At 38.5% G+C, this 13,746-nt stretch overlaps 1 protein-coding gene across 1 annotated transcript; it reads left to right on the plus strand.

Moving 5' to 3' along the window:
- Nucleotides 1–237: 237 nt before the first annotated feature.
- LOC144664944 (uncharacterized) lies at nucleotides 238–12,725 on the plus strand. Its single transcript, XM_078526137.1, has 15 exons — nucleotides 238–280; nucleotides 653–778; nucleotides 1,809–1,961; nucleotides 2,362–2,482; nucleotides 3,034–3,146; nucleotides 3,915–3,986; nucleotides 4,987–5,208; nucleotides 5,543–5,716; nucleotides 7,766–7,945; nucleotides 8,582–8,722; nucleotides 9,448–9,710; nucleotides 10,153–10,237; nucleotides 11,561–11,671; nucleotides 11,769–11,894; nucleotides 12,593–12,725. The coding sequence occupies exons 1-15, from the start codon at nucleotides 238–240 to the stop codon at nucleotides 12,715–12,717; spliced, it is 2,055 nt and encodes a 684-aa protein (XP_078382263.1). The 3' UTR covers nucleotides 12,718–12,725.
- The last annotated feature ends 1,021 nt before the right edge of the window (nucleotides 12,726–13,746 follow it).

Genomic DNA, 13,746 nt, shown 5'->3' on the forward strand with positions numbered 1-13,746 from the left:
AACGGTCGCTCCCACTGAAAAGTTTTCGGAAAAAATGGATAACTTTCAGATGTATTCTTCTTTTCTCGTTTTCTTTTTTTATATAATATCACCGTGTCACTTTGCTTTAGATGAAATACGAGGCTAGCGCTGTTCCGGTCGGAAAGGTATTAAATAATGCACACTCGTCCTGTAACACTATGTTTGTTGAAAATAAGTGTTATCTGGCCGGAAAATTCACACCAGTTTTCTACTTAAATGGAAAGCGCTGCAGTTGGCGCCATGCGAGCCTCACCGGCGAGTTTGTTTGCATTGTCGGTTCCCCGTATCACTTCAAACTGCATATAAACTGGAGCTTGTTAAAAATAAAAAAAATAAAAAATAAAATCGGCCGATAACCGACTTCGACCGCGGAGCAGACACAGGAACCTTTAAGTGGGTTTTCGAGAATTTTAAACTGAAATGTATTTCTGCCCTGCAAAAACTTGCATTTGAGTTACTCTACCAATATATTGAAGGCCAAAAAGTCGTGGTGTTTAGGATCAGCTCAAGGAGTTGGATGTTCTCTCGGACTTTTGCCTTATTATAAGCGCTTTTTCCTGAAGTCTCTATGCTTGATTGATTATGCTTTTTGTCAATTGCAATATTAAACGAACAAATTCAATAATTCCAGAATACGATACCGTACATGGCCGCATCTTAGCAGTTAATATGGCGCACCTTAGAAAGAAAAGACAAATACCTGAGAACAGCAGTCCGGGGGATGAAGTCTTTCATGGGATCCAAGCCGCAAACACAGGTAACGAAACTGGTTGTTATACCCCCCCCCCCCCCCCCTCTCCCATTCCTGGTCTGAATAGTTTTAAGCACAAACAGTTCACAATCGTGTTTTACTTAATAATAAAACTACAAGCCCGAGTATTTTTTTATGAGCGAAAATAATCGAGGCGCAGCCGAGTTGAATATCGCTCGTAGATAGAATACAAAGGTGAGTAGTCTGTTGCTCGAAATTTCTTATAAACGTTACTCGAAATTAAGTTGCTTGAAAAATCAAAAGAGTTGCTCGAAAGTTGCTCAAAAATCCAAAACAATTCCTTTAAATGAGAACATTTTTTAAATATATGCTCATTTTCCTTTGAAGTTAACATTTTAAGGCAAAAATTGTTGAACCACAAAAGAACAATCGTGAAGATACCGATGACGTCATGTTTGCTGATAAATTTAAATGTTTGAACGACCTTGGAAGTCTTCGGCAAATTTCAGTAATCTTCGGAAATCTTCGGACAAAAAAATTACTTGAAATTGCAATCGTTGCAAAAAGTTGCTTGCAAGGAATAAAGTTGCTCGAAAGATAAAAAGTTGCCGAGCAACTTGCAGTCCAAAACCTACACTAGTATGCACTTTTAAGGAAATAAACAAGATTAATCAGGACTTTCATGCAAATTCATACCCCAAGCGTGGTACATCGGGCATGAAGAATTTGCTGCCTTGAACCAATCAATACCAGGAAAATAACGAACACACCCAATATTAGCCATTCATCGTTCGTGCCGTTTTCCTTGCTGGAGAGAAAGGGTTACGCCGACCAAAGTAATGTTCAATGAATTCGAAAACCAGAATATATACATGTAGCTGGATTACACTGGGTGTCTTAGAGAAACACAATTCGCTATTTCCCATTGGACCATAACAACAACATCGGACTTTATGCCATTTCTACCCTCTAGGCTGTTTGATTAAAATCCCGGTACAACGTATCATTAATAACAACTTAAGCGTAAATCTGTAATAAAGTCGGTCTTCTTACAATACTTTGTTTACTTTGCCAGCAAACATGTCACATTTTTATGAAGGCGACATAGAGCTGGATCCTGAATTGGAGGGGTACGTGAAAAGTGGAGGCGTCTTAAGAACTGCCATGAGAGAACGTAAGAGGTTGTGGACCAGTCGTATTATACCGTACAGGATTCCTTTATACATGAGTATGTATACTTGTACTATTTCCCGTTCAAGTCTGTTGATTGTTTATGTTTTGGGGAACCGAGTGTTATCAAGTACACCGCTTTCCGGGTTTTGGTATGGTTTCCCCACCGAACAAGGAGGATTGAATATTAAGTTAGAGCATTCGCTCAAATTAAAGTATCATTGAAATAATCACCGAGTGTGTTCTTTCGTCTTATGTACTTTTGCTTTTGCTTGTACTTATGCTTAGTAAAAAGCAGCCTCAAACTCACATTAATGTTTTTTTATTGTTGTTTTTGCCTGATGTTGTTTATTGACGAGCTTTGATGAAACGGTCGAATTATTGATGCGGCAATAACAGCAACGACTTCTTTGTGCATATCACTTTCTATTTCATTTATTACTTTATCTTGTATTAAGGTCATATAACTTCAAATGTCCAACAAGCCATTAACGATTTTCACAGCAAGACGTGCGTACGATTTGTGAATTACTACAGCGGCTATCACAAAAACTTCATTGAGTTTAGAAACAAGGATGGGTATGGAACAATATATTTTTATTTAAATACATAGCTTTTTATGATCTAACAAAACCCAAATCAAACCAAAGCCGGAAAAAAAATGTCAGAAAAATAATAAGTGTTATCTAAGTAAAAGATAGAAGAACGGGCTCCTAACCACTGTGATCAAATGTAATATATTTATCTGTCCGTCCGTCCGTCCATCTATAAAGTAAGTAACGGGTTGATTTTTAATCCTATTTCTGAAACTTTCACCTCTCATCTTAAGAAATTAAAATTATTCACTGTTTTCCGGGATCTTTTCCGAGGTTAAGAATATTTAAAATTCGACGTTTCGATCAGTTTCACTGATCTTCTTCAGGCTGTTGTTAAAATGACAATATGGCGGACTGTTTCTCATGTTCAGCTTGGTAACCGCGCCAATAAATCGTGACTATTACACGACATATGTGAAAAAGGCGGGAAAATGTAACGAGGTCTGTCAAGTAATTTTACATTTGTGATACTTCACTGGCTATTATAGTCTCCCTCACTCACGATCTACTTTTATGACTCTCTTCTTTTGTTAGATGCTCATCCAGGGTTGGAAAGAGATACGCAGCTCCTGGCAGACAGACAATCTCCATTGGCAACGGTTGCAATAATGTTGGAACAATCATTCACGAGTTGATGCACGCCATTGGTTAGGAAATAATTTGATATTAATATATTAATCATAGATATTAGTAGAACCTCAGCCGTGTTCTATGCGAAATGAACGAATCTGATTCGTCAATCCCATTGTTTTCTATTCGCTGATAAGATACGCGCACGTGTTGCTCCTTGAAACGAAAATTTTTTTGGCTCTGAAGTACATAAAATTGTAGGGTTCGCACTACAATCCTTTAGAGTTTCTGCTAAAATAATCTGCGCCTCTTTGACTATTTGTTCATAGAAAACTCGGGCTCGTAGTCTAGATGCTAATTGGCGGGCATTTATTTGCTGAAATTAGAGCGAAATCGAAATATTCGTGCTCGGCAAAATAAGTGCCCTCCCCCCTGCCCTCCTCATCTCTTTCTTAACTGGTAAAGACATCACATGGACAGCCTGTTCTTTTGACACTTTTGCAATCTCTTCAACTTCAGCTACACTGGCATCAATACAGGAGAACAATTATGCTTTGTTTAAGTTCCTGTCAATCATTTCCACATCCAGAGAATTCCGTTTTGATGTCCGTGACATGTTCTTAGATTTTTTTTTTATTTTATTTATTTTTTAAAGCTTATCGAAAGAACAAACTTAATATATTTCAAGCGCCTTCCTCAAAAAAGCGCCCCTGCCCACCCGTTTGGCCCAAGTTAAAAAAGAGCACGGAATCCATCTTCTTCTTACTTCAGCCTTTGGCTTCGGCAAGTAATATTGATCTGCTCGCGACTGACAAATCACGATATTTTTTTGTCCTGTACTTAAGGTTTCTTCCACGAACAAGCAAGAATCGATAGAGATAAATATGTGGAGATAAACTGGGAGAACATTCTAGATGGTAAGAAAGGTGTTACATTGACATTGTCCATACTTAATACAGTTTTTTTTACAAATAGGTTTCAGCTAATCACGATTTATATTACGATATGTTTGCTCAACCTCGTTCAGAAAAAAAAACCCTACAAAATTCATTATTGTTCTATTGAAAGAAATGTGAAGGCAAAAAGTGCTATGCTATGTTTTCAGTTCTTGCTTCAGTTGCATCCGTATTAAAAGCAGCTGCTTATAGAGAATATTGCGACAGAAACAAAAAACCTTTTTGTGTACTAATTTAAAAACTATTCTTTAAAAGCTCCAGCTCTAAAAAATAAAAATTGGAAATATCCCCGCTGGAGCCAACAACGGCGGATGGAATTTACGCAATATAGAGCTCTTTAAATACGCTATTACTAAAGGTAGAAAACTTGCCGAAGAACTATGATGAAAAACGATTATAAAACTATTATAGACATTTGACAAATTAGTAGCAAATCCAGACCTTCAGATAAGGGGGGGGGGGGGGGGGGGGCATCCAGAGCCTGGAATAAGAAGGGGTGGTGAGTGCAGCGCACTCGCATAATGATTTTCCTCGGCCCTACGGGCTCCTTTTTTTGTTTTAAATCATAATTTAACATGCGTCATAACATAAATCATAACTGGGCATCGTGTTTCGCAAATTAAAGCAATAATTAGACTTATACCTTAGAACTTAACAGACAGGGCCTCTTAAGCTGTCACCCAAAAGGAGATTGAAAGTGGTTGCTTTAATAACAGGTGTTGTCAGCTTAACAGAGGTTCTTCATGAATTTTACCATGTAGTGTCGTCAGAACTCGAGACGTCACAAAGCGCCATTTTGGTACCTTTTCGGGGGTTCTTTTCAATTTTTTTGATAATCATCCGGTCAATTTTTTTTATGGAAATTGCCACTCTCCTCTCCTCCCGATGCAAACGTACACATCTATTTATGTAGCAAGGAGATGACTAAGTGGAAAAAATGCATTACTTTATACTTCGCAAGGTTTCTCAGACCAGTTTGACAAGTACAGTTGGAAGACGATCGATGATCTGGGCGTGTCGTACGACTATCAATCAATTATGCACTACGATCGAATGGCATTTACCAAGAACGGCAAACCAACCATTGTGGCTATTAAGAATGAGAATATGAGGTTTAGGTCTCCGGATTTCAAGCTCAGTACGCGAGATGCGGTAAAAATAAACGCTTTGTACGACTGTCAGAGTGAGTAATTGTTTCGACATTTATCGAGTTGTTATCATTTTTTTGTTTTTTGTTTTGTTATTTGTTTATTCATTTATTTATTATCATCATCATCATTATCATTATCATTATTATTTGTAATTATTATTTGCATTCATAATTCGAAAAAAAATAGAGATTAAACTTGATACCAACAACCATTTAATTAAAAGTTGTGTTAAATGAACTATTTTGTTATAAATTAAAGACCCCACACAAGTAAGAAATTGGAATAAAGGAAGAAAAGGCTTGTATGAGGAACTGCTACACGAATTATGAGAGAGAAAAACAATTCAAATTTGCTTGTTATCCACAGCTACATCGTTTGGCTGGACCTCATGGTCGGCATGGACACCGTGTGATGACAATTGCTATCGAACCCGTGACAGGTACTGCTACCATTCAGGGAACGTCAAATCGTGTGGAGGAAAAGGGAATGCCTACGGAGTGGAAACTCAAAAAGAGAAGTGTCCTGCCCCTATTTGTCCAGGTGAAAACAAAGCCGGCTAAATGGAAGCAAATTTATATGTAATATAATGCCAATTACATGTAATATAAATTAAAGTTAATGTGACACCATGAAAGGAGTAGAGAAGAAGATCACCCAATACGACGCACATATGCTCAAGACATCACTCTTGCGACATCAGGTCCCACTCTGAGGGCGCACGTCAACGGCCTCGGTATCTAGACTTGAGTAGTTTTACTTCAATTCTCGAGCTCCCTAAAGAGCACATTCCCACCCACCCAACCCCTTTTTGCATTTGTAAAAATGTAGGTTCTACGCCATCCGCTATTTAGGTGACATTTATTTAAACGTGCAAGTGAGACAAGCAGCCCGCAATACTTCTATTTTTCCTTTTTTGCACACGAGTGATGACAGCAGCACCGCACAGAACTGTTTTTATGCAGCTCAGGCTAGCTTGGACTGAGTCGCGAATTGATTACATGTCCGTTAGTGTCAGTGAACCTCGACCACTTTTCGATTACTCTCTTCCCCTCCAATAGCTTTAGACCATCAACTAAGCATCTTCTATAGTTATAAACCACGGGAGGGAGAAGTGCCGACCATTCGCCCTTGCCCCATAGCCCACAGGGTCAGCTTTCCCCTTATAGTGGGGCCCCGCAGTGTTGCTGTTGTTGGTTGTGGACCCGCTAGAGATAGGACCCCAGCTGGGAACCAGGGAGTGGGCCCGGGCCAGAGAAGGACCCCAGGGGAGCCGAGAGATAGGACCCCAGTTCTTGGGAACCAGGGAGTTCCCAGGGCGGGACCCCAGGGGAACAGGGCAGAGGAGGATAGTCCCGTGCCACCCCGCACGATAGGCAACTCGAGCACTCATCCCTACCCCTTCTCCCACTGAACTTGTTGTGTTTTGACTTCATGGGTTGGGAACATTAAATGGGGAATTCCGAGAAACTACAAATTATTACTCATATCAAAATTCAAACATCGCCCTGTCGCCTGTGTCATTTAATAAAAAAAACAATAGCAAAACAAAAATAGCGTAGAACATCATATTGCATGACCACTGTAAACAGCATTTGCATTTTCAAGCGACTGGTGGCATTTTGTTAGGGTTCACAGTTAACCAGCACCCATTTATACTCTTGAACGGAACAACATCATGATCCTTTGCAGGGCTCCAACCTGGACCTCCGGCCTACACGGCTTTTAGCTGACCAACTCCCCTTCAGCGGCCTTTACATGTACTCTCTATGGAAGCTTATTGCTTAAAGACGTTCGCGCTAATTGTTTATGCGCATCCCTACTGCGCACGTATTTCATGTCGCAACGCCATGCCACGTCATACTTTGAGCGCGCTTGCTGAGTCAAATGTCTAAGAACATTATAGGGCGGGGTGCCGTTCCGCTTGCTTCGCTTGCAATTTGCCGCCTTAAATGGTCGGTGACCCCTACTTTTTTCTTCACGGATCACTTTTGTTAATTTTAATTAATTTTAAAATATCTACGTTTTGCGAGAAAATGAAAAATCTATCGAGTGGAAGTTTGATTTTTTTGTCACACTGGCGGTTTGAATTCCACTTTTTGAGCGTTCCTTTTTTTTCTTTCCAGGGTTTAAATTTACAAAAGTGATGGCAAAACTAGGAATTATTTACGCAACAGACGCACTTCTACAAAATGCGACTAAGATCGTTAGCCTCCGTTCGCTCATCTTCAATATTTTTAACTTTAAACCCTATAAACCATGCTGAATTACGTGTGCCAATTTTTCAAAATCAGGGTAGTTTTCCACACGAAAACAAAGTCGGTGATCCCAACTTTTTTTGCATTTCTGTTACAAGTAACTCATTATCTGACCGCAGCACAAAAATTAAAGAAATATATCGAGTAGAAAATTTTGGCGCGAACGTCCTTAAAATCCTGATCAGATGATTGTTGTCTCCGTGTTGTGGTGTATGAATGTGATATGAGGAATTTTTAGGGACCTTTGGCAAAAAAACACCTATTATTATGATTTTTCTGCTGAGTGATCAGTGTTGAATGTACTACTTCATGATTGTATCTTCTTGCCTTACAGCTCCTGTCAATGGTCACTGGGGTCGCTGGTCGGAGTGGGAGTCTTGCAGCAAGACATGTAATGACGGCGTCAGAAGACGAGTACGGACATGCACCAATCCTCCACCGGCTCATGGCGGGAAAACATGCCCGGGAAGTGAAAACGATAATGAAATGTGCATCTTAAAAAGGTGCCATCTTGGTGAGCTAGAATTCCTTTTTAAACAAACCAGACAGTAACCAATTTCAACAATGGTTAAGATCCAGTATACGATGTGTTTAGTTTATTACCTGCTTAAATTTTAATTAGGGACGCGTAATCAATCGAGCTCATCGCCTGATCAGCACTTACAGTATTTCAGTCGAAACGTCGCGATCAACATCTCAAAGCGATTCTATAGTGAGACAAACGAATAAACGTTTATTCCTATCTTACAACACGAGGAACAATACCACGCCGTTAATAACATTTTTACAGAGTGGCTCAAGTTCATCCACTGTTCCAGATAGAATTGCTATTTAAAAGTGTTGGGTTTTAAGCTAACTATTTGTTCTTAAAAAATTAATCATACATCTGCCAGCCACACTCACCAAAGTTATGTTATTGCTTTTTTTATATAGGCGATTTATCATTCCCCCCTCCAACCACCTACCCCTCAAAAAAGCCCCCCATCCATGGGCTTAGGTGCAGAAACTACTCGGTTTTTTACAAAGGGTTCTTCGTCCATTCTTACGTTAGCGCAGTAGAAATACTGATAACTTCTCTCTGTTTCTCGCAGGAAACTACAGACCCCGTATTTACTTTAGATTTTAATACCTTATTCCCTTTTCTCAACAGACAACGACGACGCGGACTTTGAAAATTCCCGCCTGGGGATGTGGCGTAATTCGAATTCAGATAACCTCAACTGGGACTTTAATCGATTATTCACACAAACCGTAGACACAGGCCCGTCGAATGATCACACAAGTGGTCAAGGTGCGTAATGTGTAATTTGCCTTGGATTTCTCCCAGGGTGTGTACTCCTATAAATTTCGGATGGGGGTGTGTGGCAAAGGTTTTAAACCCTGAACCTATTTTAAGCATAAAGCAAATGGATACCCTTTTTAAGGCCCAAAACAGAAAAACGACACCCTTTTCAAGTAGATCGGAGGAGGAGCGTTCCGTGACGACCCAAATAACAGCTAACCGCGCATGGCAAAACACACAAAATCGCTTTCGTAATACTTAAACGGAGAGACCATAAGAAGGTGATTTTCAAATTTGTAAAAGACGATGTAATTATGGGTACACTAAAGATCAGCTTTGTAAACTCTTCGACTCTTTAATAATTTTTTTTTTTTTTTTTGATTAGAAGTTGGGCCCCCCTTAAGGAAATTTTTTGGTTTTTTTTTGGCTTTTTTTTATAAAAATAAAAATTTTTTTTTTTTTTTTAAAAGGAGAGTTTTTTAAAAAATTTTTTTTCCCCCCAGATAGGGGTTTTAAAAAAATTTTTTTTTTTTTTTTTTTTTTTTTTTTTTTTTTTTTTTTTTTTTTTTTTTTTTATAATCTATATCGATAAAGAAGGTCTTGTAAAGCCTCCAAAATCGACATGGGATGAGAAAAAAATGGGACTGATTTGCAGCCTACCATTTCATAAAAGAGAAAATGGTTGATGAACTTACAATACAAAAAAAAAATCAAATAATTAATTAATTCTGCAGGATATTACCTTTACATGGAATCTTCAGGAACTCGGACTGGTGAAACTGTTGATCTAGTGAGCCCGTGGTTGGCATCAAAAAGTGAAGGACAGTGTCTCAAGTTTTATTACACCATGTATGGTAAAACAATGGGTAGCCTGTCAATCAAGGTGGAATTGTCGAATGACAAGAGTTGGTTTATTTTCTACAAAAATGGAAACCAAGGCATGAAATGGAGGAAGGGGACCGGGAACATTGAAGTCCCTTTGGGCTTATGGTATCGGGTAAGGACAGGTGTTTGTTTTTTCTCTTCTTTTACTTCCATACTTTTATCCAAATACTCATATTTCAATACCATCAAACTCAATATAATATTTATAATATTTATAATTGTTATTATTGTTCGTTTTGGGATTTTTCGAATTGTATCAAGTTTCGTTCTTGGCGAAATCTGTTTTTAAAATACAAAACACGGCTAAATAACAACGAGAAGCACGGTCTGCTGTACTAACATAACACTACGAATATTTTACGGTTTTGAAACTTGGCCAGTTGGATTGTTTGCTGCTATACAATGTGTTTTGAGTGCACATAAGCTATTTTGGTTATTAAAATTGTCCAAATTTTGAGTGTTAATCATCAATAAACTATGTTAGTTAATCTGCAAGAAGAAATATCTAGTTCAGAAAATAGCTTAATAATTCTCTGTAAACTATTTGCTTTCAGCTCAGGATACAAGGGAAAATAGGTCAAGTTGGCGGATACTCCGATATTGCCATTGATGACGTGTACATCGACCCCGGGCTATGCAGTAAGCAAGCTGTCGTCCATGCATTCGTAATAGTAATTGGACTGATTGAAGTACAATTCAGGGATTAATCGGGCGAGTAAGGTATATTTAAAATTACGAGAACGATGACTCTCTCTGAATTGTACGACACGAGGTCTAATTACTAATTTATCGTAATAACGTTTTAAAAACAGTAGGAAAACAGAAAGAATGAACCCATCTAAGTTCATATGATTGACGCGCGAGTGACGAAGGTGTCCAACTACAGGTATCCAATTTAATTTTGTTCCAATTAGATACCTGTAATTAGACACCCCTGTGATAACGCGCTAATTAGAAACCAATCAAAATTGAGCATTTTGTTATAGATACGATTACCTATGTCATTGTTTATACAATAACCGAGCCATTGCGTGCGATGCGATTGGTTGCTGCCTGCACATTGAGTACAGACGACAGAGGCCACGGGGGGCGTGACACGTGCGTGACGAGCGTCCAAGTTAGAGTTGTCGGCAAAGTTTATCAAACTCGCTGGGCTACAACAAAGCAAAAAATTCAGCATTATTACAAATATACAGGGAGAAATAAAACGCCAAGCATCGTTCACTTTTCGAAGCATTTAACTGCCTAAACAAGCTTGAAGAAGACAGTGAAATATTCGAGCAATTATTGAAATATGTATGAAAGTGTTTGACCGATGTTGTACAGTTAGACGACGCCACGGGAAACAGATAATTGGCGGTTGAACGCATAGGTTAATGCTTTCAGTTTTGAACAACTTTCCAAATGGAATAAGGATTAGTTTTTTCAATGACTTTCAATTTACCATTTTCTGCTTATTCATTGGTTCAACAGTGTTTCGTGGTTACGAAAACTTTATCGTGAACCGAAAACAACTTTAGCTCACCAGTAGCGACATTGCTCACACTGAAGTGCACTAAAGTCTTGTGTTATTATATAAAACAAATAGATTCCATTTTGCCCTGGGTCTGTTCAGCTATAGATCACAGAAGACATGTGGAAATGTGGTTTTTTTTCACATTTTGAGACGCACGGCAAAAATGGAATCTATCAGGGGCTCCTGAATCTATTTGTTAAATAGTTGTTTTGTTCTTCGCCTTTTCTGGGCGAAACTAAGTTGTGCCAGTTGAAGCGCTAGTCTTCTTGGTAACGTTAACCGTTCTTCCCCCAAGAAGGGGATTAGTGAAGCACCGAATCGAATGTTTGTTTTTTTTTTTCATAAAATAAAAGAAGAAGAAAGCAGATACATAATTGAACATACAAATAAGTTTCCATGGTTATCCGTACAGCTTTAGTCTTAGCCTTTCGTTCAATGTCCATCAGATTGTCAAGATGACTTTTACACCTGCCATATCTGGGCCGCTAAAGGTGAATGTTCTGCTAACGAAGTCTGGATGAAACGAAACTGCGAGAGAAGCTGTCACGTTTGCGGAGGTAAAACAAAGAATCTTGTCCATCTCATGTTTGCATTATATGTTACCCTGCTTTTTTTTTTTGTTTGTTACCTTGACTTTATGCATGATCGTTGCAGGTGTAACTCCCTCAAGTTGTGAGGACATCAACAAGGCCCAGTGTCCACTTTGGGCTAAAAATGGCGAATGTGAAAAGAATCCGATTTGGATGAAAGTTAACTGTCAAAAAAGTTGCAAATTTTGTAGTAAGTACCTCACGTATTTTGCAGTTTAATTCACTGGAGTACGGAGTTTGTTTCGATCGAGAAACATAGAATGAGGAACATTAAAGCGAATTTTAAAATTGTACTGGCATATTAATTACAAAGACGCTATTTAATTGCAAGCAATTTGACTCAAACCAAAAAAATTGTTTTTATAGTATCGATCAAACTTGTCCTTTATTCTCTTATAGTTAACACTGAGTTATAACAGACGTCCGAGTATTTTTTGCAACATTTTTTGCAGCTTTTAGCGTAGTTATACTGTGTTGCAAGTTGAAAAATGTTTTTGTGAGCATTACCACGCATTGACGTTTGGCGCAGCATAAAACTCATTTCTTCTTCTTTGCACAACGACACACACACGCACACACACATGTAATTGCACAGACAATGTTAGTTTGTATGGCTAAATGGCTAAATTGGAAAGGTACTTCGATATATACATTTATGAACGGTCTAAAATACTTTAATTTCTCTCTCAATCGGGAAGGTGGTAAAGTCGTTCCAGACTCCAGTAGTTCATTATCTGACTGATTGTAAGTTAATCAGCCGTTCTGTCTGTCTGTCTGTCTGTCTGTCTGTCTGTCTGTCTGTCTGTCTGTCTGTCTGTCAGACATTTAGCCAGTTGATCAGAAAATCAGTCAGCCTTACTATAATTTTTAACATTTTACTTTTGGCAGGTCCTACACCATCTACGTGTAGAGATTCAAATAAAAGTTGTCCCGCATGGGCAAAACTTGGAGAATGCACCAAAAATCCAGCCTGGATGAATCTTAACTGCAAGTTGAGCTGCGGACAGTGCTAAGACAGGTTTGTCTTATTGATCGATTTGTTGGTCGCTTTCAAATTGATTCTACGTATGCTGTCTTTCAACAGTCTCTGTACACGGAAAACACTTGATACGTCTGCATCTCTTTCAAGGACTATATTCCAATTGGTTATTTTCTACACAGGGCCTACTGTCAAAACGGTTAAGCATCACCTACTTCTTTATTTTAATCACAGGCACAGTTTAGCAGCGTCTGAAAGTATCTGTTTCCTGAACGCAGACCCGAAGGATATCAGAGAGAAAAGGTCACTCTCCCATAGTTTCCTATTTACCTATGTTTCCGTCTCCTTGACAGGTTGCAGTTTAAGAGATTGAAGAAATGGCAGTCATAACTTGAAAATCAAGAACCACAGCTGTGGATAATATAATACACCCTTACACGGTTTCTACCGCCATCTTGGTTGGGGACAAACTACGGGAAAATTTACAGTAATTGTTTGGGGAAAATGAAGAATCTAATGTCGAATAATTAACGGAAATTCTAACTCCGAAATATTTTTAAATTACAAACTCAAGATACCGGGTAAACGAGTTTATTTGTTTAAATTTAGGGAATGAAGTCTCGCAAGGAAAGCCGCATATATATTTTTTTTCATTTTTACATACATTTGTCTGAAATCCGAGCCGCCATTTGCGCGGAAAAATTAAAGCATTTGTATGAAAAAACTAAAAATGCGATTTCTCGCTTCCCAGCATAGCTGTGTGCATGTGTCCTTCAAATTTTATCAATAAAATCTTTTGCTTGGTATTTTTACTTTGTAATTCATAGGAATTGCAGAATGTTAATTTTCTTCATGTTATTGGGCATCGAACTCCTCGCTTTTCCTATACATTTACTCTAAATTTTGGCGTGTTTGCCCCCCCAACCAAGATGGCGGCAAAAACCGTGGAAGGGTCTATTAATCACTGATTTACTTACAGTGGGGTAAAACGTTAGATATCAATCAACAATCAATCAATCAATCAATCAATCAGTCAGTCAGTCAGTCAGTTAATAAATCGAAC

This window comes from Oculina patagonica, chromosome 9 (assembly GCF_052425735.1).
Source record: "Oculina patagonica isolate OP01 chromosome 9, crgOcupat, whole genome shotgun sequence".
In the NCBI taxonomy this organism is placed as follows: domain Eukaryota; kingdom Metazoa; phylum Cnidaria; class Anthozoa; order Scleractinia; family Oculinidae; genus Oculina; species Oculina patagonica.